At 50.7% G+C, this 27087-nt stretch overlaps 1 protein-coding gene and 1 pseudogene across 7 annotated transcripts in view; one reads left to right on the top strand and one right to left on the bottom strand.

The window, feature by feature from the left end:
- The window catches only part of SLC66A2 (solute carrier family 66 member 2), a 52976-nt gene that overhangs the window by 10115 nt on the left and 15774 nt on the right, over positions 1-27087 (bottom strand). For 4 of the 7 annotated variants that reach the window (XM_047086475.1, XM_047086479.1, XM_047086476.1 and 1 more), the window contains one exon: positions 26047-26100. The exons of the other annotated variants lie outside the window; for them this stretch is intronic. In XM_047086475.1, the coding sequence (XP_046942431.1) occupies positions 26047-26100 (54 nt within the window). The remainder of the gene's footprint in view (positions 1-26046; positions 26101-27087) is intronic. 7 annotated transcript variants of the gene reach the window in all.
- On the top strand, positions 5978-7096 carry LOC124517162 (probable mitochondrial glutathione transporter SLC25A40; annotated as a pseudogene).

Below are 27087 nucleotides of genomic sequence, written 5' to 3'. Positions count from 1 at the left end.
CGGAGCCTCTGAAGTCTCTTCCCTGGGTTAGAATCCTCACCCCTTCCTCCACAAGTGGATCAGTTAACCAGGTGTCTCGGTGTCTTCAGGTGTGAAAGGAATAAGGTAACCTACCTCCTACGGTTATTCTAACGGTTACGTGAGTTAATCTTACAAACCCGATAAAGTGCCCAGCCCATAATAAGGGCCAATAAAAGCATGTACTTGTCATCACTACACAGTTGATAGAATGTTATCGTTCGCCTGACAGATAGATGTGTCCTGCAGAAACCAAATCCATAAGCACTCACAAATCGGCAAACTACGTGAAGTTCTTGGGCTTTGGCAGATAAACACAGGAGGTCCTGGGGACAGAAGCGGCGTCAGGGCAGGTCAGGGAAATGGGGATAGATAGAAAGAGAGCTTGAGGGTGCAGGATGCACCCGATCCTGGCCCAGCCCTTAGAATGGCAGGATCTGGAGCCAGGGCGCCTTGCCAAGAAAATGACCCAGCAAGGGCTGCAGGCACGCGCGCCAGGACGGGGCGGCGGGTCCGGCCCTCCAGGGCCCGGGAAGTGCCGGCAGGGAAATATTCAACCTGCACACAAGTGCCTGTCCTGCCAGCCCCGCCCCCCGCCCCCTTCAGGCTCCATTCCCTCACTCTGTGTGAGAACACTGCCCAGAGTCTGAGCTAGAAAGGGGGAGCGCAGGCAGGAGGCGGGGCATGGTTTGCAGGTGTGATGTCACACCAGAGTGGGGGTCACCTCCTAGAGCAGGGCAGGGTGTGAGCCAGGCTTGCTTCAGGAACAAACCCCAGCTGTAACACGGGGGTGGCCTGAGCATGCAGGGGAGCTGGGGGCAAACACTGAGGTGTTCCCCACAGAGAGTATGAAGTCATGAGAGGATATGACAAGGGGGCGGATCTCAGACCCGGATGAAGTTCCTGACTTTGTGCCCAAGGAGTGGAAAAACAGGGTCAGAACCGAGAACCTGGGCCAGGACAGGGATGGACTACGAACAGACGAGCTGAGGACACCAGGTGAGGTCCAGGGGGCTTTAGGAAACAGGGTCTGAGGTCAATCGGTCACAAGTCTTTCTATTTTAGGTTCTCAAGGAGCAGGTCAACTGGCAAATGACTAACAGAATACCTTTATTACAAAATTTCTGAGAAAAGACTGAGACCGGACCCTTACCTTAGCAGACACAAAAATTATCTCAAAAAGACCTAAACAGGAGAGAGAAAACGGTAAGACTCTCAGCAGAGAACACAGAGGGAGAGCATCAGGACAGTGGATTTGTCAACAGCTCCTTAGATATGAGAACAAAAACACAGCAACAGAAGAGAAAATAGACCAATTTGACTCTATCAAAATGATAAACTTCTGTGTTTCTAGGAAAAGAAAACTCTTTGAAATTATTGGTCTTGGCAACAATTTTTGGATAGGACACCAACAATGCAAAGCAAAAATAAACAAGGAGAATTGCATCAAACTGAAAGGCTTCTGCAGAACAAAAGAAACGACCAGCAAAATGAAAAGGAGACCAACAGAATGGGAGAAAATGTTTGCAGACTGTCATGTTATAAGGGGTTTATACCCAAAATATATGCAAAACTCATACAACTCAGTAGCCGAAACAAAAAACAAAAACGAAACAAAACAACCCAATTAAAAAATAGAGGACTAGAACATGTATTTTTCCAAAGAAGACATACAAATGGCCAAAAGACACATGAAAAGATGCTCCACATCACTCATCAGGGAAACGCAAATCAAAACCACAATGAGATACGATCTCACACCTGTCAGAATGGCTAGAATAAAAAAAAAAAAAAAAGGGATCAGCGTTGGTGAGGATGTGGAGAAAAGGCAACGCTAACTGGGGCAGCCACTGTGCAGAACAACATGGAGGTTCCTCAAAATATTAAAAATAGAAACACCACATGATCCAGCAATTCCCCTTTGGGCATTTATCCAAAGGAAATGAAATCACTATCTTGAAGAGACATCTGCACCCCACGTTCACAGCAGCGCTACTTACAATAGCCAAAACATGGAAACAACCTAAGCGTCCACACCAAGAGATGAATGGAGAAAGACGACTGGTGTATATATATATATATATATAATAGACTATTATTTAGCCATAAAAAAGGGAAATCTTGCTTTTGTGACAATATAGATAGACCTTGAGAACCTTGAGCATAATGCTAAGTAAAATCAGTCAGAGAAAGACAAACACTGTGTATTCTCACTCATATGTAGAATCCAAAAAAGCCAAACTTGTAGAAACAGAGCAGAATGGCGGTTGCCAGCACTGGGGGTGGGGGAGGTAGGGAGACATTGGTCAAAGGGCACAGACTTCCAGCTGTAAGATGAAGAAGTTCTGGCATCTAATGTACAGAATGGTAACTATAATCAACAATATTGTATTACACACTTGAACGTGGCTGAGGCACCTAGCTGGCTCAATCAGTGGAGTGTGCGACTCTTGATTTCGGGGTCATGAGTTTAAGCCCCATGTTGGGTGCAGAGTTTACTTCAAGAAGAAAAAAGGAAAAAAAGAAAGGTGTTAAGAGAGTAGATCCTGGGGTGCCCGGGTGGCCCAGTCAGCTGACCACCTGATTTCAGCTCAGGTCACGATCTCACGATTCGTGAGTTCGAGCCCCACAGGCTCGCTGCTATCAGCACAGAGCCTGCTTTGGATCCTCTGTCCTCCTCTCTCTCTGCCCCTCCCCTACTCATGCTTTCCCTCTCCCTCAAAAATAAATAAACATTAAAAAAAAAGTAGATCTTAAATGTTACCTCCACCAAAAAAATAAATAAATAAATAATGTGAAGGGATGGAAGTATTAATGAACCTTACTGTGGTACTTATATCACAATATATAAGTGTATTAAGTCATCGCATCGTACATCTTAAATAGGTATATGTCAATAATACCTCAATAAAGCTGAAAAAATGAAATTTTTAAAATAGTTCTGTTTCAAATAACATAATCAACAGAGTAAGAAGGTGACCCATGCAATGGGAGAAAATATTTGTGAATCAGATATCCAATAAAGAACTTGTATCCAGAATATATAAACAATGCTTACAACTCAAAAAAAAATTTTTTTTAAGGGGCAACGTAGTTGAACAGACATCTCTCCAAAGGACATCTATAGATGCCCAATAAGCACATGAAAAGATACTCAATGTTATTAATCATTAGGGAAATGAAAATCAAAACCAAAATGAGATACAACTTCACAACCATTAGGACAGCTGCTTTTAAAAACAAAACAAAACAACACAGGGCACCTGGGCAGCTCAGTCACTTGAGCATCCGACTCTTGATTTCGGCCAGGTCGTGCTCTCCCAGTTTGTGAGATCGAGCCCCATGTCGGGCTCTGCACTGAGCCTGGAGTCTGCTTGGGATTCTCTCTCTCCCTCTCTCTCTGCCCCTCCCCGGCTCGTGCTCGTGTACTCTCTCTCTCTCAAAATAAATTAAAAACAAAAAAACAGAAACAATTGTTGGCAATGACAGGGAGAAACTGGAACCCTGTGCACTGTTGGCGCGTATGTGAAATGGTGCAGCCGCTGTGGAAAACAGTATAGAGGGTCCTCACAGAATTCAACACAGAATCACATGACCCAGCAATTCCACTTCTGGGGATACACCCAAAAGAACTGAAAGCAGGGACTCAAACAGATATTCGTACAACCATGTTCACGGCAGCATTATTGGCAATAGCTGAAACACAGAAGCAATTCAGGGTCCACCAACAGGTAAATGCATAAGCGAAATGTGGTCTGTACATACAGTGGAGAATTATTCAGCCTTAAAATGGAAGAAAATCCTGCAATGTGCTAAAACATGGATGAACTGAGAGCATGATACTGAGTGAAATAAGACAGGCACAAGAAAGAAGGGAAAGCAGACCCCTAATGCTGCCCAGGACAGCGATTCTAACAAAGCAAAGGTGGCAAAAGGAACAGCCAATCGGTCACCACTGCTTCCCAAAGGAAGGGTGAGGCATCCTTCCACTCTGGCAAAGTCCAGTGTCGAGAGGAGAAAGAAAAACCCACATCAGATGGGTAGTCACACATATAAGCAGCTAGGAGCGGTTAAGGGAATACAAAAGCCAGGAAAATGAAAACTGAGCTGCCACTCTTTTTCCAGTCAAGATGGAACAACAGAGACCAGACTTACTGTCTAAATAGCCACAAACTGGGCAAAATAGATGTCTGCAAAACACTGGACACGAGGCAGTAAAGGACAGGGATCTCTAGGAGATGCAATACAAGTGAAGTGAGCCCCAAACTGTCCCAGGTTCGGCCTGGAGTTTCCAGGGTGCAGAAAATGAAGTGAGAACCAGGCCAAGCCCCCAGAAACCCACAGTGGGGAAGACAGAGCTGGGTCTAGGACATGAGGCGGCTGGAGTTTGCAGGACAAAGCAAGCACCGATCACAAGACCGGGCAAAGAACCGCCGAAAAAGGTAAGCATTCACAGGGTGCAGCATTCCCAAAGGGCCAGGAGCAGTGTCTTCCTTTCAGCCAGAATGGGAAACCTCGAAATTCACAGGGCTTCAGGTAGAACATTGCTTCAGCAGTGGGGAGTAACTAGCCCAGGCTGAGCAATGCTCCCACCTAACTCATCTTAAAAGCAAGATCTAAAAAGATCACACTGTTTCCAAGTTACTTAACCACATCCCCAGAACAAAGCTCACAAATATTTATAGAAACTTAAAAATATTCAGCAGATAGCAAGGTAAAACTCACAATGTCTGACATCCACTCAAAAATTACCAAGCACGTAAAGAAACAGGAAAACGTGATCTATAATGAAGAGACAAATAGACCAACCAGAAAAAAAAAACAAAAAAAAAAATTGGAACCAACATGAATGTTAGAACTGACAAGGGCATCAAAACAGTTATTATAACTATATTCCATTTGTTCAAAAGTTAGGTTGGGATACAGAAAATTATATACATATTTTTAGACTCTACTCCCTCCCAAAAAAACCATCTAGGGATAAAAATCACAACATCTGAGATGAAAAATGAATATATGGATGGGGTTAATATCAGATTAGATGAAGAAGAAAAGATTAGGAAACTTGAAGACATAGGAAGAGAAATTGCAAAATATAAGAGAAAAGAGAATTTTTCAAAAAATAAAAAATAAAAAAATAAAAATTAAAAAAAATAAAAATAAATAAATAAATAATTTTTAAAAATAAAAATAAATTTTAAAAAAAAGAGAAAAGAATTTTTTAAATCAACCGAGCATTAGTAAGCTGTGGAACAACTTCAAAGCACATAATAGTTGTGTGATTAGAGTCCCTGAATTTCAGGGTTGGGGGAAGGCAGAAAAAATTGCTGGAGGAAAAAAAGGGCCAAAATCTTCCCAAATTTTATGGAAACGTGAAGTCATAAATCTAAGAAGTGCAACGGATCCCAAGCACAAGAAACATGAAGAAAACCACACCAGGGCACAACATAATCAAACTTATCACCAAAACCAGTAATAAGAAGAAAATTATAAAGGCAGCAAGAAAAAAGGATATATTACATACAGAGGAACAAAGAAGAATAATGTCAAGTTGCTCATCAGTAGAAGACAAGACAGCAAGGGAGCAACGTCTTGAACAGACTGAAAAAAAAAACGTGTCAGCTTGGAATTTTATACCTAATGAAACTATTGTTCAACATGAAGGCAGATAATGAAGATTTTTTTCACATTTAACAGCTTAAAAAGGCCGGTGGCTTCGGGTCCCTCCACTACTGTGAAGAGTCCTTGTGGCTCCTTGTTGACCTAACATAGTGAATGCAGTTAGCCCAGGAGGCTAGCCCAACCCGCTACAAGGGTCATTCCCGCCTACTAGGGTTGCTGGGACCTCTTGCCCTCCTTCACCAGATTTTCAGCTACCGATGTTACAAACAATAAAATAACGGAGCATAGAGTTGAGGAAAAGACTTAAACCAGATTTTTCTTCAATCAGTTAAAAATAATGGATCCTGAATCACAGGGACCACAGATTATCAAAGTGACACCTCTTCAACAAATGTTTGCCTCTCGTGCTGCAGCTCTCCTGACATCACTAATGGTAACTCCTCTGGATGTTGTGAAGTTTCAACTCCAAGCCCAATGCAACCCATTCTCCAAAGGAAAATGTTTTGTGTAGAGTAATGGACTTATGGATCATTTATGTGTTTGCGAAGCGGAAGGCAACAAAGCATGGTGTAAGAAGCCACGACGTTCCCACTGGATGCCTTTTTGAAAACCATTCATTAAAACCAGGCATTGGGGCGCCTGGGTGGCGCAGTCGGTTAAGCGTCCAACTTCAGCCAGGTCACGATCTCGCGGTCCGGGAGTTCGAGCCGCGCGTCGGGCTCTGGGCTGACGGCTCGGAGCCTGGAGCCTGTTTCCGATTCGGTGTCTCCCTCTCTCTCTGCCCCTCCCCCGTTCATGCTCTGTCTCTCTCTGTCCCAAAAATAAATAAACGTTGAAAAAAAAATTTTTTTTAAAAAACCAGGCATTAAATCCCTGTGGAGTGGCTTTCCCCCTACTTTAGTGATGGCAGTTCCTGCCACAGTCATTTAGTTTACCTGCTATGATCAATTAACTAATTTTCTGAAATCAAAATTAGGAGAAAATAAAAGTCATATACCAACTGTTGCTGGAATTGTTGCCAGATCACTGTACTGGTATAATTATGAAGTCTTAAAGAAGCCACTGTGTGTGAAATCTGGTTTATATGAACCAACATTTATGATCCACTTTACTTCTGGGGTAGTCTTGGCTATACTTCCGGGGCATTGTCTGGTTATACTTCTGGGGCATCGTCTGGTTTTTCTGCAGCTATCGCAGCTTTGCCCTTTGACGTGGCAAAAACACAAAAGCAGACACAACTCTGGATATGTGAATGTCATAAAATTTCTACGCCTCTGCATATGTCAGCGTGAACCATCATGAAGAACACTGTTGCTAAGAATGGGTATGCAGGATTATTTACAGGACTCATTCCCCGTTTAATCAAAACTCTTCCTGCTTGGGCCATTATGATCAACACCTATGAATCTGGGAAGGCTTTTCCCAGAAGCAAAATGCTCTAAGACAGCAATACTAGTGATGCTGTTTCAACCTGAAATAACAACCAGAGCCAAATAATAAGTCGGAGACTCTTAGGCAAGAACTCTTTCACCATTATCTTGAAATGATTTTATTATTTTCTATTTTATAATTTAAATAAGTAGCAATTTCTACCTTGCCTCTAAATCATAATCCTAATTTAAAAATAAATTTTGTTACTCTAATTTTTGAGATATTGAAAACGGTATTCCAGAAATCACAACCATTAAATGTTCTTGTAAAGAAAAGAAAAATTATTCCTTAGCGCTGAAAGCAATAATCTGAGAGTTTTATAATTGAGAATGTTTCGGATGCATCATAATACTTTGAATTGTGTGCTGAATGATGTAGAGAGTCTGGAAGAAAAATGCCCAAGTCTTTTACGCACACTTAAATCATATACATAGATATTTAAGTAGTTCAGCAAAGTATATAATAGATAGCAGGCTTTAAATAACATTATTCGCATTTACCAAATAATACCTATTAGATACCTTCTTTAATTCAAATGCATTAGTTTTTGTTTTTTTTTTAACTTCCTGTTGCTATCTTAAGGCTTCACCAGCGTTAGGATTTCTTCACTCAAAGGTATGGCTGTTTTATATCTTTATGAACCAAAATTAATTGTTTATATGATATAGATATTTTTGATAATTAAAGACTCTGTATAACGTTAAACGAAGTCCTTTGGACAGAAGGAAAGTGACACCAGATGGAAATACAGATCTAACATCTTCAGTTTAGATATGGTAACTAAATGGATTGGGGCACCTGGGTGGCTCAGTCAGTTAAGCCTCTGACTTCAGCTCAGGTCATGATCTCGCAGTTCATGAGTTCGAGCCCCGTGCTGGGTTCTGTGCTAACAGTTCAGAGCCTGGAGACTGCTTCAGATTCTTTCTCTCTCTCTCTCTCTCTCTCTCTCTCTCTCTCTTTCTCTCTCTCTCCCTCCCCTGCTCACATTCTGTCTCTCTCTCAAAAATAAATAAACATTAAAAAAATTTTTTTTTAAGATATGGTAACTAAATGGGTAAATGTATTTGATTTTTCTTCTTATAACTTAAATCTCTTTGATACACAATTGACTATCAAACAAATATAAGAAACAGTAGAGTTTTAGCATATATAAAGCTAGATATGCCAAACAATCACAGAGACAGGAGGTGTCAGTGACGCCCTGCAGGTGAGGTTCTCAGCAGCATGTGCAGGTGGCAGGATGTCACTTGAGGCAGACAAAGGTAAGGGTGGACCATAAACCCACAGCAAATGCCCATCAACACGTGAATAAAGAAAGAAAACTTAAAATTAGGAAAGAGAGGGGCACCTGAGTGGCTCAGTTAAGTATCTGACTCTTGATTTTGGCTCAGGTCATGATGTCACGGTTCGTGAGATCAAGCACCACATTGGGCTCTGAGCTGACACAGTGAAGCCTGCTTAGGATTTTCTCTCTCCCAATCTCTCTGCCTCTCTCCCACTCGTGCTTGATCACTCTCTAAATAAATAAATAAATAAATAAATAAATGTTTTAAAAAATTAGGGGGCACCTGGGTGGTTCAGTCAGTCGAGCATCTGACTCTTGATTTTGGCTTAGGTCATGATCTCAGGGTCATGGGATCAAGCCCCATCAGGCTCCACACTGAGCAGAGAGCCTGCTTAAGATTCTCTCTCTCCCTCCACCCCTCGCCCCCACTTGCATGGTCTCTCAAATAATAGATAGGTAGATAGTGGATAGATAGATAAATGTGTTAGAAGGAGAACTCAAAAAGAAATTAGGAAAGAGAAATTAGAACATATTTTGAACCGACTGAAACAAAAAAGCTACATCAAGTTGAATGCAGCGCTGGGAAAGACTTGCGGCCGCACGCATGGCCCTCGATGCCCACACTGGAGGGCAAGCACGCTGGGGGGTGAGCAGAGAACAAAGTAAACCCAGAAGAAACAGATAAAGGGAAATAAGAAGGATAACAGAAACCAATATACAGAAGACAGAAAAATAGAGAAAATCAATGAAACCAAAGCTGGTGCTTGGAAAAGATCAATAAAATGGATCAACCTCCAGCCAGAATGATTAGGAAAAACAGAAAAGGTGTGAATGCGCTCCCAATGAAAAAGGTAATACAAATGACCCTATATCCATTAAGATGCTGAATTTGAATTAAAAACTTCCCACAAAGATAACGTCAGGCACAGAGGGCTTTCCTAGGGAATTTTATCGAATATTTGAAGAAGAAAAAATAACAATCCTCCAAAAACTCATCTAGTAAATTGAAAAGTATGGGATAATTCCCAACTCATTCCATGAAGCCAGCACTGCTCTGACACAGAAACCAAATAAAGGTGCTACAAGAAAACTACAGACCAATATCACTCATGATCATAGATGTAAAAACTCTGAACAGACTTCAGCAAATAAAACCTAACAATATATAAGAGGGTTAGTATATCATGACCAAGTAGGGTTTATCCCAGGAACGCAAGGCTGTGCCAATGTCCATAAATCAACCAATGTAATGCACTATATCATACTAAACTAAAGAAGAAAAACACACGATCACATCAGCAGATGTAGAAAAAAAGCATCTGACAAAATTCAACACTCGGTCCTGATAAAAATCCTCAACAACTGAAGAATAAAAGGGAACATCCCCAACCTGTGAAAAAAACCACCCCACACAGAACCTGCAGGCAACGATCGTCCTCGTGGGGAGCAGCGAATGCCCTTCCCTAAGATCAGACACAGGGCAAGTTCATGTGCCACCTTCTGCCCGACACCACACCCGCCTCACTGTGGCGAGTAAGCAAGAGAAAAGAGACGGAAATTTAGAAAACAATACCATATATGATACCCTCAAAAAGTATGAAATACTTAGGGATAAATCTGACAATGTGCAATACCAGTACGTGAAGACTGGGAGGGAAGCAGTGGTGACATTTTAAAAAACGTAAATAAACGGAGACACACACACAGCGCTCATGTCCAGAAGTCTCAATGTTGTATGTTGTAAGAGTTCCCAGAGCATCCCCAGGTCTGACGATTGTTCTAGAAGGACTCACCCAGGATGAGCTTAATTCCTCCAGCAAAGAACTATTGACAACGTGTGAAACGCTGTCGACCCAGGAAGCTCATCAGAGACTCAAGGCCCGGAGTTTTCATTGGGCGCCAGCCATGTAGACAGACGCTCTCTGCCTGGCACATACCAAAATCCCAGACTTCCAGAAGGGAAGCAGGTGTTCACTGTCTACCATGTCGGGCCAACAGTCCCGGCACAGAGAGCCACTCCACCGGTTCTGGGAATGAAGCAAAGTCTCCTACAGTGCAAGTTCCTGGACACCAGCCAGGGGCCACCTTTGCAAGCAGGCCTCTCCAGAGACCACGGTTATGAGGCTGCTGTGTTAACACTTTCTGCATAATCGTAATTTTACCCAAACTAATCTAAGATCCAAGATAACCCTAATCAAAATCCTCGCATGTTTTTTGTAGAAATTGACAGATTGATTCTAAAAGCCATACAGAAACGCACAGCGTCGAGAGCAAAGTTGGAAGACTAACGCTGCCCGATCCGAAGACTTATTACCAGGCGACAGTAATCAAGACGTGTGGCAGTGCCCGGGGCTAGAGAAGCAAGTCAGCGCAACAGAACAGAGTCCCCCCACCACAGAAGCTCATCCCCGACAAGCACACAAAGGCAACTTGGTGGAGAAAAGATAGTCTTTGGACGACCACACGCAAGAGCAAAGCTGGGCCTGTGCCCACATCATAGACAAAATTAACCCAAGGTGGATCACAGATCTGAATGTAAAACCTGAAACTACAGTCGTACCAACGTCTCCGCTAGGACACCAAAAGCCCAATCCCACAAAAGAGCAGACCGATAAAGCAGACTTCTTAACAGCTGAAAGACTTCTGCTCGCCAAAGGTAACGTTGAGGGAACAAAAAGGGCACCGACCGAAAACACTGCCGACCACACGTCTGACGGAGGACCTACGTCCAAGCTAATAAAGAAACTCAAAACTCAGGACGAACGATTTTTGAGTTGGCAGACGTGGACACTTCACCGTGAAGACACAGGATGACAGACAAGCACAGGACAAGATGCTCAGCATCCTTCGTGAGACGAAGACCGCAGTGAGATCGCCACTACCCACCACAGACGCCTAAAACCAAAGACAGGTTTACACGGTGTAGACGAGGGGGTGGGGCAGCAGGAACCCACACACTGCTGGGGGGACAGCGGACGGTTTCTTAAAAAGTTAAGCACGCACTTACCACAGGGTCCAGCCGTGCACTCCTGGGTACACACCCGAGAAAAGAAAGCACACGTTCACATAGACACCTGTACCCACATGGCCACGGCAGCTTCGTCTGTAACAGCCAAAAACCGGAAGTGACCGAAACGTCCGCCCCCCGTGAGGAAGCAGAAAAACGGCAGCACAATCAAGACGGACTAGCGAGGAAGGACCCACTGACGCGCGCTGCAATGTGGACAAATTTCAGGGTAATTCTGCCACGTGAAAGAAGGCGGACAAAACAGAGCACACACCATGTGATTTCATTTACGCCCAATTCTAGTAAAGGCGACGAATGTGTAGTGATGCAGAGCAGACGGGAGCTGCCTGCTTGGGGGGTGGGGGTTACAAAGAGGAAATTTTGGGGGTGAGAAGCACGTTGTCTCAGATCACGGGTGAAGGTTCCATGGTGAACACGTGTCAAAACCTACCCCAACCGCACGCTTTAAACACGTGTTCACCTCGCACCGATCACACCGCAGAAGAGCTACGAAAAGCCAGCTGAGCTGCCCGAGGCTCAGGGAGAAGGTTCCAGGGGCCGGGGGCGCACCAGAGCCACACAACCAGGGCAACAGGGCCCCCCCGTCCTCAGGCACCGCGGCGGGGCGCCCGTGCGTCCGTGACAGCAGCCCCAAGCCTCCGGAGCCCTGCCCACGGTCAACCGAATATGACGGCGGTTTTCCCCGAAGCTTTGCCGAAGCTTTCTCCCCCTCCAAGACGAGACCCAGGCTACTGCCGGGTCCCAGGCCTTACCTCCGCAGGTCACGGCACTTTCCTTGGGTGGCTGGAGGGACACGCTCCAGCCCGCGGGGGACCCGAGCCCACAGGCGCCCCTCGCATGCACCCTGCCATGCGAGCCTGTCCCCTCTGCTCCCCGCGGCGAGTGCCTGCAGGCTGGAGCGCTGTGTGGGGGCCCATGTCGTTCCCACAGCGACAGTGACGTGATGGTGACGGTGACTCCCACCCCAGGCCGCACAGCCACCCGAGGGAGCCCAGCAGCATCACCTCCACAGCCTAGGACTTTCAAGTTCGCTGCTCTCCTGCCGCCATGGGGCTCTTAGGAGCCACGTTCCCCAGACCACAGGACACACGTCCACCTCTGTGGGAAACAGCCATCAGAGCCTCTGGGCTCACATTCCTTCTCCCTCACACATGGGGGACCTCGCCTTTTCTGTGGGACCATTTCCTAACCTGGAGTTACAGGGGGAGGCATCACGGCCCACGCACACGTCCCCTCTGGTAAGGCAGCGGGTCCTCCAAGCAACTCGGACGTCTGCAGGGACAGCCGAGGACACGGAGGGCTTCCCGGTTTTCCCTGACTCCGGCCTCTGTGCTCACGGGCAGAGCACTCAAACAGCGTGTCCACGGAGCACATAACAGGGACACATGAGAAGCAGCCCCGGGTGGCCCCCGGCCCCGAGGACACCGCCCCTGACGCCGCTCCCACCACCACACCCCCTCTGCGCGCCTGGCCCCCAGCAGCACCATCCTTCCTGATTCTTCCCCACCAAGAAATTCTGCAGAGGGTACCTGCACCCCTAGTGCCCGGCGTCCCTCCCCACACACAGCGCAGGAGGGGACTGTCCCACACGGACCCGGGGACCCTGCATGACAATCCTCACCAGGGACAAGTCTCTGCCAACAGCACCCAGGAGGTACTTCAGCGCAGAACGCCGATTACCAAGGGCTGTCCCAGATCCTTCTGCGCACAAACGTCTTTAACAAGGAAAACGACACTTGGAGGACACAGCAGTCTCTTCTTAGATTAAGGCTGGATTTTCCCTAAAGACTCCTTCTCCAACAGAACTGCAGCTCTGAAGGTTTCCACAGATCTCAGCCCCTGTGCAGACCAGCTTGCCTGCGCTAAACTTTGCAGATTAGCAGCCCCCGGCAGGACTGGCTTACTTTGCCTGCACCTGTACCACCAGATGAAGGCAGAAGGGATCGAATTTCCATCTGCAGCAGAAGCGACCTGAGAAGGACCGTTTCTAAGCCCAACCAGTAATTTTACCCAAGAGTGTGAGACAAACACGCTTTTGAATGTCATTAAGGAAACAAAACAAGACAGCCGAAGCTTGAAGGAACATAAAAATGGCACCCACGGAAGCCGCGATGAGGGCAGCGGCCCCGGGCACTAGTACACCCAGCAGCGTGCGCACAGTGCACACAAGCCGACCCGGAGGTCTGGTAGCGCCCTAGTGCTCTCACCACAGCGTCACCCACCTGCAAACACACGAACCGCTCGGCGGCAAAGGGCTCCGCCACAGAGCCTCAATCACGGGCACGCGGCAAGGCCCGGCAGGGCCAGCCCGACGGCCCCGTGTGTCAGCCCCTCCGGGGCCAAAGCTCCCGCAAAGGGCAAGGGGAGGGGGGTGCGCACAGAACGCCAAGCTCTGGGGCTCATCAGGCCCCTGGGCCCGACTCCCCAGTGAGAGACCTGAGGCCAGAGGGGCCTCGTCCACTGCCTCTGCCTTCTGGATTCCAGAAGTTAGCAGAGCCTCCTTTGGGCGTGTCCTCAGCACCTCCTCAGTGTGACGGCCGTCACCAGGGGACCCCAGAGAGCAGCTCAGTCTCCACCACCTGACCCCTCCTGGCACCGAGCCGGTCCCAAGGCAGTTATCCTGAGACCCCGGGGAAGACTGAGGGCTGCTGCCGGGGAAAACGCACACATCCCAGGTTTATCTCCTAAGACAGCAGCACCAATAAAAACTGAACACTTTTAACGATCTATAAAATAAACATCATTCAGCATTCCCAGGACAGTTGAAGAAGAAATATTCCTTCTGAATATATATGATTTACAATAAAATGACAACACAATTTAGAAAACGGCAAGGGACCTAAGTAGACATTTTTCCAAGGACGACGCACAAATGACCAAGAAGCTCATGGAAAGATGCTCCACATCACAGGTCGTCAGGGAAGTGCAATCACAGCGTCACTGAGATTCCACTTCACAGCGTCTATGACGGGAACGAAACAAGACAATAAAAACTTTTGGTGAGGACATGGAGAAACCGGGAATGTAATGTGCAGCTGGTGGGAGTATCGGAAAACGTTCTGGAAGTTCCTCAAATGACTGAACACGGAGCTACCTGTGGCCAGCAACACTCCCATGTGCGTGCCCAATGCACCGTGTACAGACTCGTACACGAGTATTCACAGCTGCATTATCCCTGAGGGTAGAAAGAATCCAAGTGTCTTTCGATGGATGAATGGATAAGCAACACACAGTCTATCCATATAACGGATCTGGCTTGGCCTTGGGAAGGAATGAAGCCCTGAGGCCCGCTACCGCATGGATGAGTCTGGAAAACAGGGTGCTGAGTGAGAGAAGCCAGTCACAAAAGACTGCATCTGGTATGACTCTCTTGTGTGAAATACCCAGAACAGGCAAATCCAGAGACAGAAAACGGAGGAGTGGTTTCCCGAGGTTGGGGTCAGGGGGACATTGGGAGGGATAGGGTTTCTTTTTGGGGTGATGGAAACGTTCCATAATTAAACCTTTTTTTTTTTTTAAGTGATTTCTACACCCAACATGGGGCTTGAACTCAAACTCCAAAGTCACATGCTCTTCTGAATGAACCAACCAGGTGCCCCAAGAAATGTTCTGTAATTAGATAGTGGCGATGATAATACAACATTGTGAAGGTACTAGAAACCATTGAATTGTGTACTTTAAGGTGATTAAAATGGTGAATTTGCTGTGAATTTTATCTCAAGAAAATTTCAAGGGTAAATTTTACGGTATGTGAATTATACCTCAAAAGACAAATTTTAGTGAACAAAATAGTTTTAATGTATGATATTTTATAGAGAAAAATACAGATATAAACAGCCATGTTAGTAAGTATATTTTCTAATGCTGGAGTTAAAATACTTCTTTTAAACTTCAAGTATAAGGTGCTGTCCTTTGTATCCTGGATCATTTAAAATAAATTCAGCAACCCATGCACCCATCAGGTGTAACTGATACATTGCAGTGAATTAAACCAAGCGGTAGGGAGAGAAAAGTGGGAACTAGATAAGCAAAAAAATGTCAGCCGAGGATAATACTGGGTAAATACAGAAAGCATGAAATGAGATTTGCAATGAGGAACACAGAAGATGCTTTTTAAAAAGTACAGATTCCTGATCTGTGTCAGATAGAACCAAACTTTTTCTACACTTCTGAGAGATTCCTATGTCCACACAATTTCATTAATAAATACTAAAATAAATTTTAAAATAAACTTAAAGAGAGTTCTGGCTTCCCTCTCAGGAAAAACAGGTGCTGTACCCGGGCACAGGGGAAGGCAGCCCCACTCTTCAAAAGGAGCCCCCGAGGTGACCCCTGCACCTGCAGTGAGTGTCCCGGGAGAGGTGCGGGTAAGGAGCCCACGCTCCAGGCGCTGGGACAGGACACGGGAGGGCCAACCCGAGTCACACCCCCTCAGCATTTTCACAACCTGCACACCGACCAAGATGGGATGCGTTAGGTCCCACAGGGTGTTTTCTAGACAAGACTTGAAAGCAAGGAGTTTAGCGCTGAACAGATGTGTGCAGGGCGAGGGACAGGCCAGCCTCCTCCCAGCCACGGTCAGCCCTCCCTGCCCCTTAACTGCTGCTCGGAGAACGGCTGATAGCCACGAGGGATTCCTCATTACTTAAACGTCTGGAAGTCCCTACCTGTCAGGGCAGTGGCTTCCCTGGGTTGGCAGACTGACCCCTTCCTTGCCCGCAGCCCACGAGGGTTCCCATTCAGCCTCACCCCCTCCAGGTTCACCGTCTGGAGAACGCGGACAGGGAATCTGCACCAGAAGACGGCGTCCTGATGGGCACAGGGACCCGATTTCTCACCCGCTGGCGTTCTGATGCTCCAAAGGCGACGAAAGAGATCTGGTCTTTCTAAGAGGATGCTGAGCAAGCCGCACGTGAAAAGAGCAGGCACTTTGAGGAAGCTCGTGAGTCAGGAGGAAAGTGCAGGAAAAACACCGCAATGCTGGCTCCAGATGCGAACAGACAGCTGTACCCGGAAGCTGTTTCCCACCGGAGCCCGAAGGGGCCGTGGTGACACTAACTGCCTCACAAGCCCCCAGCGGACCCCCCCCAGAAGACAGGCTGAGTGGTAAAGCCTTCCCTCAACTGTCACACCCCCACCCCACATGCCCCACACACTACACGCTTCAGCCACACCAGATCACCTCCCTACCCTCACCCAGGCAGCCCCTCCCCCAAGGCCAGCTCAGACAGACCCAAGCCCCCCCCCATCACCAGCCTCATCACCACATCTGTCTTCACTTTCCCCCCTGACCCCAGTCCTCTGTCCCCCAGCCCCCTCCTTGTCCCCAGCCTCCCTCTCTGTCTCCCAGTCCCCCCTCTGTCCCCAGCCCCCTGTCTCTACTGGCCTCCCCTGAGGCAGGAGATCAGGTTAGAGAAGGCTTCCCAGGGACTGACTCTAACCACCATCCATCAAGTGTGGTGTGAGAAGGCACAGAAGCTATTTTTTACAGCCGAGGGCTCCGGAATTAGAGTCAGTTCTGTTCTGACTGAGGGAGTGGACTCCCTCCGCAGCCCGGATGGTCACCCTGATGATGGAAGCATCGCCTTGGCCGAGGTGACCACAGCTGGCCCAGAGTCACTGCAGGAGCCTGCCCCGTGCAGTGGCCACACGAGCCGCAGACAGTACGAGAGGTGGAAGGAATCCCCCAGCTCCTTTTCCCCTCTGCTGACCCTGAACCCGTGAAGTTTTCCAAAGAGCAAACTCTAGCCCTTTCTACCGACCCCTTCCTCTTCCTCACCAGGCAAGTCCTTTACACGGGTGCCCTCTCCTCGCCACGGCCCCCCGGGCAGGCCTACAGACCTGGCCACGTCCCCAGGGAACAGCCAGGGTCGCGCAGAGCCAGCTCCAGTGAAAAGGTGTTCCGGGGAGGAGCCCCTGCTGCTGGGGCCACGGCCAGTCCCTCACAAGTGCTGACACCACGCCAGCATCGGGCATGCACACACCCCAGCTGTGTGACCTTGAGACGAGGGCCTAACCTCACAGCGCCTCAGGATGCCACGCCGCCCCATGAGGTCACGCCGTCTGGTAATTAAGACCCACGGGCACAGAACGAGCTCGGCCCACCCTCGGCAGCCCTCGTGGTGAAGCCACCCACACGCCTTCTTCCCGAGACATGCACACAGGTGCTCGGCCAGGAGGCCGCGGTCTCAGAGGGACCCAGGGGGCCCTGGGCACCGGCACAGGTGTGTGTGCGGTATGGCACCTCATCTCCCTCACCACAGGGTCCAGTGGGCCCAGCACAAGGACGAGGAGGCCGGTCAGTGTCCTTCTGGCCCTGGGCCCTCTGACCCACCACATGGGAATTACAGTCCCTCGAGCTGGATGGGACCCCAAGAACCTCGAATCCCAACACTTCACTGGCCGATAGAAGCAGGAGTTGCCCCGATGCTCCTCCAACGACGAGAAACCAGGAACAGCATCTGGCTCCCACGGTCTACACTCCCCAGGGGCAGACACGGCTCACGGCACACGGGAGGGGCAGGCGCCAGGGACCACCCCCACCGACCAAACAAAACCCCCTTCTAGTGCCCCCAGCGACTACCCTGATGGGCATGCGCACCTAGAAGGGAGCATTTTCTTGTATGTAAACTGTACATGGAGACGTTTTTTAAATAACAGACCCCCTTCTTCAACCTCCATGCATTAAGTCTACTCTCAGATCACAAAGACACATTTCACAGAGAAAAGGAGGTTGTTACAGCTGCCGTGGGAGTTCCCACTGAACAAACTGCGGGGGGGGGGGCTCCTCTGCGTCCCCACCAGGGCAGGGGGCCCCTCCTCTGCACCCCCGTTGGGGCAGGGGACCCTCCTCTGCATCCCCACTGGGGCAGGGGACTCTCCTCTGCGCCCCCACCAGGGCAGGGGGCCCCTCCTCTGCATCCCCGTCAGGGCAGGGGACCCCTCCTCTGCACCCCCACTGGGGCAGGGGACCCTCCTCTGTATCCCCACTGGGGCAGGGGGCCCCTCCTCTGCACCCCCACTGGGGCAGGGGACCCTCCTCTGTATCCCCACTGGGGCAGGGGGCCCCTCCTCTGTGTCCCGGCGGGGCAGGGGGCCCCTCCTCTGCACCCCCACTGGGGCAGGGGGCCCCTCCTCTGTGCCCCGGTGGGGCAGGGGCAGCCACCGGCCTCCGCATGGCTGAGGGACTCCACGGTGGCCCAGAGACCGCGTGCTGTCACGGGATCCTGCCAATGCAGCTTCACCTCCTGTCTCTCAGCCAAGGGCTGAGGAAAGCCAGCGTGCCACCGAGGGAGCCGGGTGCCCCTCCACACAGCCCCGGGCCTCGTGGGGTCACAGAGCGCCTGGCCAGGCAGGGACCAAGGCCAAGTGCAGCCCCGCAGCTTGTGGCCTGACCCCAGGGAGGCAGCTGGTGGTCAGGCTGCTGAGAGAACCAGTGCCTCATCAGCTGTCTCATTCCACCCCAGGGAACGAGAGCAGCAGAGACCCCAGCCTTCCCTGAGGAGGAGACCCCCGCCCTCTCGGGTCATCTCTTAGGGCTCCATCGCAGACCCCATTAATGACGGAACAGTTACGTAACCTGGAGCAGTCCCTGCGCCTCCCAGACCTCGAAGCCCGCCAGCACCCCCGTGTGGCCTGTCCCCGCCGGTGCAGGCAAAGTCCTTCCTGCTGGAAAAACACTGCAAGAGACCATGGGGGCCCAAGGTTCAGGCCTGGGCGCCGCAGGTGGAGGGAGGCCCAGCACCAGAGGCCACAACCACAACCAGAAGCTGTTGGAGAAAGTCTTGCGAACCACACAGCCACGGGCTCTCCACACGAGCCACGTTCAAAAGACCCCCACGTGCCCCGAGCGGCACGGGCAGTGCTGGGGGCTCTCGCCACCGTGGCCGGTCCCGGACCCCAGCTCCCGGCCTCCCCGGCCCCTGCCCCCAGATGCCCACAAACCAAGGGGAGGCTGTGAATGGAGGGCTGCCCTCCAGGGGACAGGGGCGCTCCCAGGGTCCGCGACACACACGGTGACAAAGTAAAGCGGGCCAGCCAGGGCTAAGCTGCTGGGCGGGCCGGGGCTGCTAGCTCTGTCCTACAGGACAGGACACCCTGATCCCGCGTGGCAGGCAGCTACAGAGCGAGCAGGGCCATTGCCCAAGGGGGGAAGGCAGGTTCCCAGAGGGCCTCGTACAGCAGCCACAGAGACAACACGCTGCACGCGGTGGGCGCCAGGAACAGAGCCGAGCGCCCCACTTGTCGCGGTCACTCTGTGGGCCCTCACACTGCCTGGTCCATCGGTGTCCCCCGCGCCTGGGCACACAACCCCCCGCCCCCATCCCGCAGACAGGCTGTGGCTCCACACTGTACGGCTTCTGCCCCGGTGTGTGTGGCAGGCCGGGGTCCACAGGCTGGGGTCCCCACGGGAGCGGGAAGGGGGTACAGCTGGCAGGAGAACCACCAAGGGCAGAAGTAACATGCAGACGGGGGGGAGGGGGGGGGTTGCACCTATGGTGAGAGCCCACCCATCGGAGAGTGCAGGGCCCCAGGGTGACCCAGGAGCAAACACACACAAGGCTGCCAGCGAAGGGGGGGGGGGGGGACGGACGCGTGGTCCTGCTGTGAACATGGCTCTGGGGCCCCAGCCCGCCTCTTACTGCTGTGTGCCTTCCTGGCTAGCGATCCAACCTCTCTGTGCCTGTAAAATGGGGGAATCACAGCACACTGTGCATAGGCCAGCATGAAAATTAAAGGACCGATTTCCCGTAAAAGACTTAAAACAGCGTCTGGCACCTACTGAGCACTGAACATCAGCTACGTTTAAAAACAAAGTCTACCAAACAAAATCCCCGCGGCCAGGGGCCACTTCCCAGGCAGCAGGTGGCCTTCACCCCTCGTGGCTCCATCCAATGGCAGTCGTGCTGTGCTGCTTCCTGAGGTTAAAAGCTCGCCAACCCCCCACCCCACCGAGCCCAGCAGGGGACCTGCCCATCCCCCGTTTCTGATGAAGAGAACAGAAACTGGTGGGGCTCGGGGCCAGCCCAGGCCTCTCCCTGCACTCAGGTCCCCGCTCCCTCCCAGCCGGCTCCCCACTAGCAGAGTCCAGGTCACCGGACACACCGCGGCACCCTGAGGTGACGGGACGTGGGGACCCAGCAGCAGGCCAACCAGACACGGGGTTTGGCCAGTGAATGAGGCACAAGGCCATGCGTCCCTGTCGTGGCCGTCACACACGGGAACAGGATGAAAGACTGAGGGGGAACGGGCTCTTTACATCCTTTCAAAGTGTCCCCCAACGGGTACAAACCACCCGCAGAGGCGTGGGGGCCGGCGGAACGGCGCCGTGTGGCCCCCAGCACTGGAAGCACGGGGGACGACCTTCAGCCAAGCTGCCCCAGGACCCCCAGGACAAAGGTCCGGAACTGAGCCCTGGGAGCGGACGGCCAACGGCGAGGGCAGCTCTGGCGTGGTGAGGCCGCAGGCGCCAGGCTCGCGGGACCAGGCCGCGCTGTGGCCGTGGAGGCACAGGTCCTGCCTTCCAGAGGGAACACTGGAGGACGTGGGTGTCACCAAGCACCGAGTCAGCAACTTGTTCTCCAACAGCTCGAAAACACACTACCAGATTCCCACCTTAACTCTACGGTCTCTCAAAAAAGTTTTAAATATTTAAAAATCAACTCTCCGTGAAAACAAAACCACCCCGGGTCAAAGTGACACTCAGCTCTCACCACACTGTTCCCCTGGAAGCTCCCCGTCCCCCGCCCCTGCCCAAGCACCTGTGCTTGTCTCTGTGACCCTGCCGAGTGTCCGCTCAATCCAGGGACACAGGGACACAGCCCTGACCTACGACCCCACGTCCCCGAGCTCACACTCCAACAAGGAATAGGGGGACGCCAGGCTCTGGGGGGGGGCATGTGGCGCCTGTGGGGCCACCAGAGAAAGCTCAGGACAGGGGCTGTGGGGCTCCTGCTGTGCAGGAGGGAAGCCACAGGGCAGGGGAGGAGGTGGCTTGCAACCACTCTGCCCGGACAGGGAAACAGGGTTAGAGAGACAACAGCGCCATCTGGCTGTAGGACTGCAAACGCCCTCGTCAGCCTTCAGAGCCGGGGTTCACTGTACCGAGCCACCTTTGCCCCATCCGCCCACACCCACCCCCACCAGGCGGGCCAGGGGACCAGCGGGCCGCTGCTGTGAGACACAGATTCAGGGATCCAGAGGCCCCAACCCACCCGAGGGACTGAGCACGACTGAGCAGTGAGCCGGAGCACCGGCCCTCACTGAAAAATGCTCTCAGAGAGTAAGCCCATCACGTCCTCGTGGCTGACCCCCCAGCAGAGGTGAGCCCGTCTTGGGTTCCGTGACGGGCTGGCCTTTCTGGCACCCCTCAACTGCAGCAGCCTTTTCCTTTTATCCCACTGCATTTCTGGCTCTTTCTTTTGCTGCTAATTTCTGGTTAGTGGGCATCCTACACTGGACAAGAGGCCACAGGCTGAGGCCCCGTGCCCTGCACCAACAGTCCAGCAGGAGGCCGGTCACCCCGGCCAACAGTCCCGCAGACAAGTGCTTGAGCAGTGACTCTCCACACAAGCACCCTGGACTCGGCGGAAAGAGCAAGGGAGGCCTTGACACAGAGGGACGGGGACGTAGTTTTACCCCAAGTCAAAACAGCACCCTCACTTACAATTACAGTTTGAAGGCTACCTCTAAAAACTCAACGGAGGACATGTCCTATTCACATGAACACGAAACCAACCAAGAAGCGGCCAGGCCCCGAGTCCAGCCTTCAGGGAAGCTCCAAATAAAAACAGACCGTGCTCTCCTGGCCCGAAACATCCCGTGTAATCCCGGCTGCCAGGGCTCCAGTCGGGTAACCCAGTGAATGGGACAGAGTGGCGACGTGAGGGTCTCTGCAGACGCTCTCCCCGGCAGAATAAGAGAACCGCTGTGAACTCTAAAACACCACCATTGACAATCTCTGGAAAGTGTCCTATGGCCGTACAGCAACGAAGAAACATCTACTTAAGAAAAGAGGGTTTGAGACACGACCCCGCGTGACGAAAGCTCCACCCCGGGTGGGGCGGCCAGAGCTCCCAGTGCGGGCACAGACACTTCTCACCTCTGGCTGGGCTCCCGCTCTCCTCCTGGCAAGAAGGGCAGACAAGTCAGGGCTCCCTGCCCACCGGGACGGACACTCCACCCCGGGCGCAGCCAGCAGAGAGCACCGTCCTGACCCAGCTCACGGGGCTTACGGGTCCCACGGTGGGAGGAGCAGCACGCCGCCCCAGCACGGGCGCCAGAGCAGGGGTTCAGAGGTTCTGTCCCGGAAGCAGGGGGTGTGACAACAGCCAGTTCTGCAGCTCTCCCGAAAGGGAGAACCTCTGCTCAGAACACAGTATGAACAAGTTCAAGCCTCAGGGCGCTGACGGAACAGTGAGGAATCTGGTACCTGAGCAATTACAGGAAGCTGGAAGCTCCACTATGGCAACAAGGGAAACAGAGACCCGGTCGACGTTTACCAGACACGAACAGCCAAGGAGGGTCGTCCTGGGGACACAGCAGTTCTCAAAGACTGCCCTCAAGACGCCCCCTGACCCCCTGCCTGGCCTCAACTGGACCAGACCTGTGCACGCCCCAGCGTGTCATCAAAACCAACAGAGCAATCAGCTAGCCATTAGAGGAGCTAACAGGTGAGTGTGACAGCAGTGGAGGCAGATCACCCAGGGGCTTGGACGGGACCAAGTGCATCAACCAACCACAGCCTCACCTGGGGGAGGAGAGGTGCAGAGACAGCGCTCATCCAGCCAGGTCACTAAAAAATTAGCCAACAAGCCTCCCCGCAGCCAGGGTCAGAGATCAGTAACTAGAGTTGCTACAGTATTTTGCAATACAGTTTTCAACAAAACATTGAGAAATGCAAAGAAATGGGAAAGTGGCCCGCACACAGAAGAAAAATAAAAATAAAATAAAAAACAAAATTGCTTTTGAAAGGGAACAGCTACCAGACTTAGCAGAATTGACTTCAAAACAGTTATTATGAATATGTTCAAAGAACTAAAGGAAATCAATCGTAAAGGATAAAGGAGGGCAGGGGTGCCTGGGTGGCTAGGTCAGTTGAGCGTCCAACTCTTGATTTCAGCTCAGGTCATGATCTCACAGTTCATGGGATTGAGCCCCATGTCGGGCTCTGTGCTGACAGTGAGGAACCTTCTTGGGATTCTCTCTCTCTCTCTGTCTCTCTCTGTCTCTCTGCACGCCCCCCACCAAATAAATAAATAAACTTAAAAAAATTAAAACTAGAACTCCACATGACCCAGCAATTCCACTACTAGGTATTTATCCAAAGAAAACAAGAACAATAATTCAAAACGATGTGTGCACCCCTGTGTTTACAGCAGCATTATTTACGGTAGCCTAGATGTGGGTGCAGCCCAAGCGTCCACCAACAGGTGAATGGATAAAGAAGATGTGGTGTGGGGGCGCCTGGGTGGCTCAGTCGGTTAAGAAGATGTGATGTAAATATGTACGGTGGAATATTATTCGGCCAGAAAAAAGAAGGAAGTTCTGCCACTGGAACAAGGAGGGACCTTGAGGGCATTGTCAGTGAAAGAAGTCAGACAGAAAAAGACAAAAATACCATATGAGCTTATTTATATGTGGAACTCTAACAACAACAACAACAAAACAAAGCCACGATAAGCCCACGGACGCAGAGAACAGACCGGCGGTTGCCAGAGGTGGGGGGTTCAGGATGGTAAAATGGGCGAAGGTGGTCAAAAGGTACAAGCTTCCAGTTACAAAATAAGTAGGCCATGGGGATGTAATTTACAGAAATGTGCCTACAGTTAACGATACTGTGGGGCGCCTGGGGGGCTCAGTCGGCTAAGCATCCAACTTCGGCTCAGGTCGCGATCTCGCGGTCCGTGAGTTCGAGTCCCGCGTCGGGCTCTGTGCTGACCGCTCAGAGCCTGGAGCCTGTTTCAGATTCTGTGTCTCCCTCTCTCTCTGACCCTCCCCCGTTCATGCTCTGTCTCTCTCTGTCTCAAAAATAAATAAACATTAAAAAAAAAACAAACAAAAAACAATACTGTGTTGCACATTTGAAAGTGGCTTAGCGAGAGTAGATCTTAAAAGTCCTCATCCTGGGGCGCCTGGGTGGCGCAGTCGGTTAAGCATCCGACTTCAGCCAGGTCACGATCTCGCGGTCCGTGAGTTCGAGCCCCGCGTCGGGCTCTGGGCTGATGGCTCGGAGCCTGGAGCCTGTTTCCGATTCTGTGTCTCCCTCTCTCTCTGCCCCTCCCCCGTTCATGCTCTGTCTCTCTCTGTCCCAAAAATAAAATAAAACGTTGAAAAAAAAAATTAAAAAAAAAAAAAAAAGTCTTCATCCTAAGAAGAAAATATCTTGTAACCATGTCAGATGACTGACGTCAACTAGACTCACTATGTACAACACACGCATTTCACAATGTACTTCACCACATATGCAGTACATACGAACGTCCAATAACATACACCTGAAAGTGATGTCATGTATCGATTACACCTCAAAAAACTTTAATTAATAAAGAATTGGTACCAATTTTTCACAACTGAAAATGGAAGAGGAGGGAACACTTCCCATCCCCAACCTGCCTTACGAGGCCAGTACTGTCCTGATATTAAAACCACAGTCATCACACACACACACACACACACACACGCACACCAATATCTCTTGTGAACATGGACACAAAAATCTTTAACACAATACTAGCAAACAGAATCCAGCATCTTATAAAAAGGGTTACACATCATGGTCAGGTGGGACGTATCCCAAGAATGCAATGTTGGTTCAACATACAAAAATCAGTCAATGTAGAATAAAGGACAAAAACCACATGATCATCTCAACAGACACAGAAAAGCAGTAGACAAACTTCAACGTTGTTTCAGGACTACAACAAACAAACGAAACAACAAACTCAGAACAGAAAGGTTCTTGCTTCCGCTAATCTGAGGCATCTGTGAGAACCCACGGTTGACATCACACGTAATGGCGAAGGGATGCCGTCTCGCTCAACTCGGGAGCAAGACCAGCTCGGCCAGGCTCACCGTTGTAGCCATTTCGGACTCTAGGGTAATTAGGCAAGAAAAAGAAAAAGTATCCAGACTGGGAAGGAACAAGTAAGCGTATCTCTATTTGCGGAGGATGTAATCTTACATACAGAAGTCCTAAAGTATCCACTAAAAAGCCAACAGCACCAATAAACAAGACGCACGAAGCTGCAGGATACGAGATCGACGTATGAAAATCTATTTTATTTCTAGGAGATAGCCACATGCAATGCGAAATGAAATCAAGAAAACAATTCTGTTCGCCACGGCAGCAAAAAGAACAGACTTAAAAGCGTTCGGAAACCTGAACTCCGACCACCTCCTTGTCCCCGCCTCTCTCCTACCCTCCCTCCCTCTTTCTCTCACACTCACACACACACAATGGGCAGGTTTCTAGGAACTAGTTCACGCTTAACAGTAGCAGGCCATGTGTTGGTTAGTTTGCTGGGGACGTGGGCGCGCTGGTACCATGAGGCGCACGCGCGGGGCAGGCATGGCCGTGAGGGCTGAGCGGGGACAGAGCCGCACAGAATGAACGAAGCAGGGGCTCCAGCGGGCGGGCAGCCTCGTGCGGTGTGGTACGTACCCAGATATGACCGCCGGGGCGGGGGCTTGATTGCTTCATCCTGGGTATCCGCAGCTACATTTAAAAAGAGAGAAAAACAGAAAGGAGGAAGAGAAGAGAAAAACAGACCGATTTTAACACGGGCAAGCGGCTGTGTCTCCCAGTCCATTTTGCATTTCCTTTTTTAAGAAACACCGGAAAAGAAGGACAAGATCTTGGTGTCTGAGTTTGAGGAAGTTTACTTTCTGAGTGATTTTCCTCCAAACCTACCCTCTTCCAATGTAAGTCCCCGGGGAAGGAGGAGGAAATCTCGGGCCAAAACGAAAAGTCACCACATTTTCACTGAATTTCTAAGGTCAGAGATGGCATAAAGCCCACGGCTTGCCTGCTCTGCTGACAGAGACAGCAGTCGGTACCCCCATTGCCCCTAAGAGCTCGTCCATACACAAGCTCTGACTGCAAGACAGCCGTCCCAGGTCAAAGCTCTTCAGAAGGCTGCCTGATAAAGCCGTTTTCAGAGGACACTCAACAAAATGCCCTCTGGGAACAGGGAGCTAGTGCAGCATGTGAACTGGCCAAGCGTGCGGCTCAGAGGCGACGGCCCGTTACATCGGGGGTACCGCGGTACCCTGACCGCTCCCTGAGCCCCGCCACAGCACCCAAGACAAGCACGCGAGGCCTCCGTTCGGAGGGAGCCCAGCCCCACCCGAGTCCCCCCCCCTGCTCCGCACTGCCCAGGACGCAGCCAGAGTCCCTCCACGGTGGGAAGAGTGAGACTCAGGCAGGCACTGGACCTGGCCACAGAACGGGGGGGGGGGGCAGGTGTGTGTCATCCGCCCCAGGCGAGGCAGGCTCCGCCTACAAATGGACATTTTGCAAGTAAACGGCTACAAGAAAATACCAGACTGGCTATGTGGGCTTGGGGACGGCACATGCCCACAGACCCTGCTGACCAGGAGTCGCTGCCCCTCCCACCTGAGGGTTTCTTGACCCAGCAGCACCACCTCCGGGAACCGCTGGGCTCTGAATAGCCAGACTCAGCTGGACTTCCTCAGCTTCCTG

This window comes from Lynx rufus, unplaced genomic scaffold (genome assembly GCF_022079265.1).
Source record: "Lynx rufus isolate CCGP_SWC_20201006 ecotype Redwood Valley unplaced genomic scaffold, mLynRuf1.p SCAF_20, whole genome shotgun sequence".
Taxonomy (NCBI): domain Eukaryota; kingdom Metazoa; phylum Chordata; class Mammalia; order Carnivora; family Felidae; genus Lynx; species Lynx rufus.
This window is presented reverse-complemented; position numbering and strand designations above follow the sequence as displayed.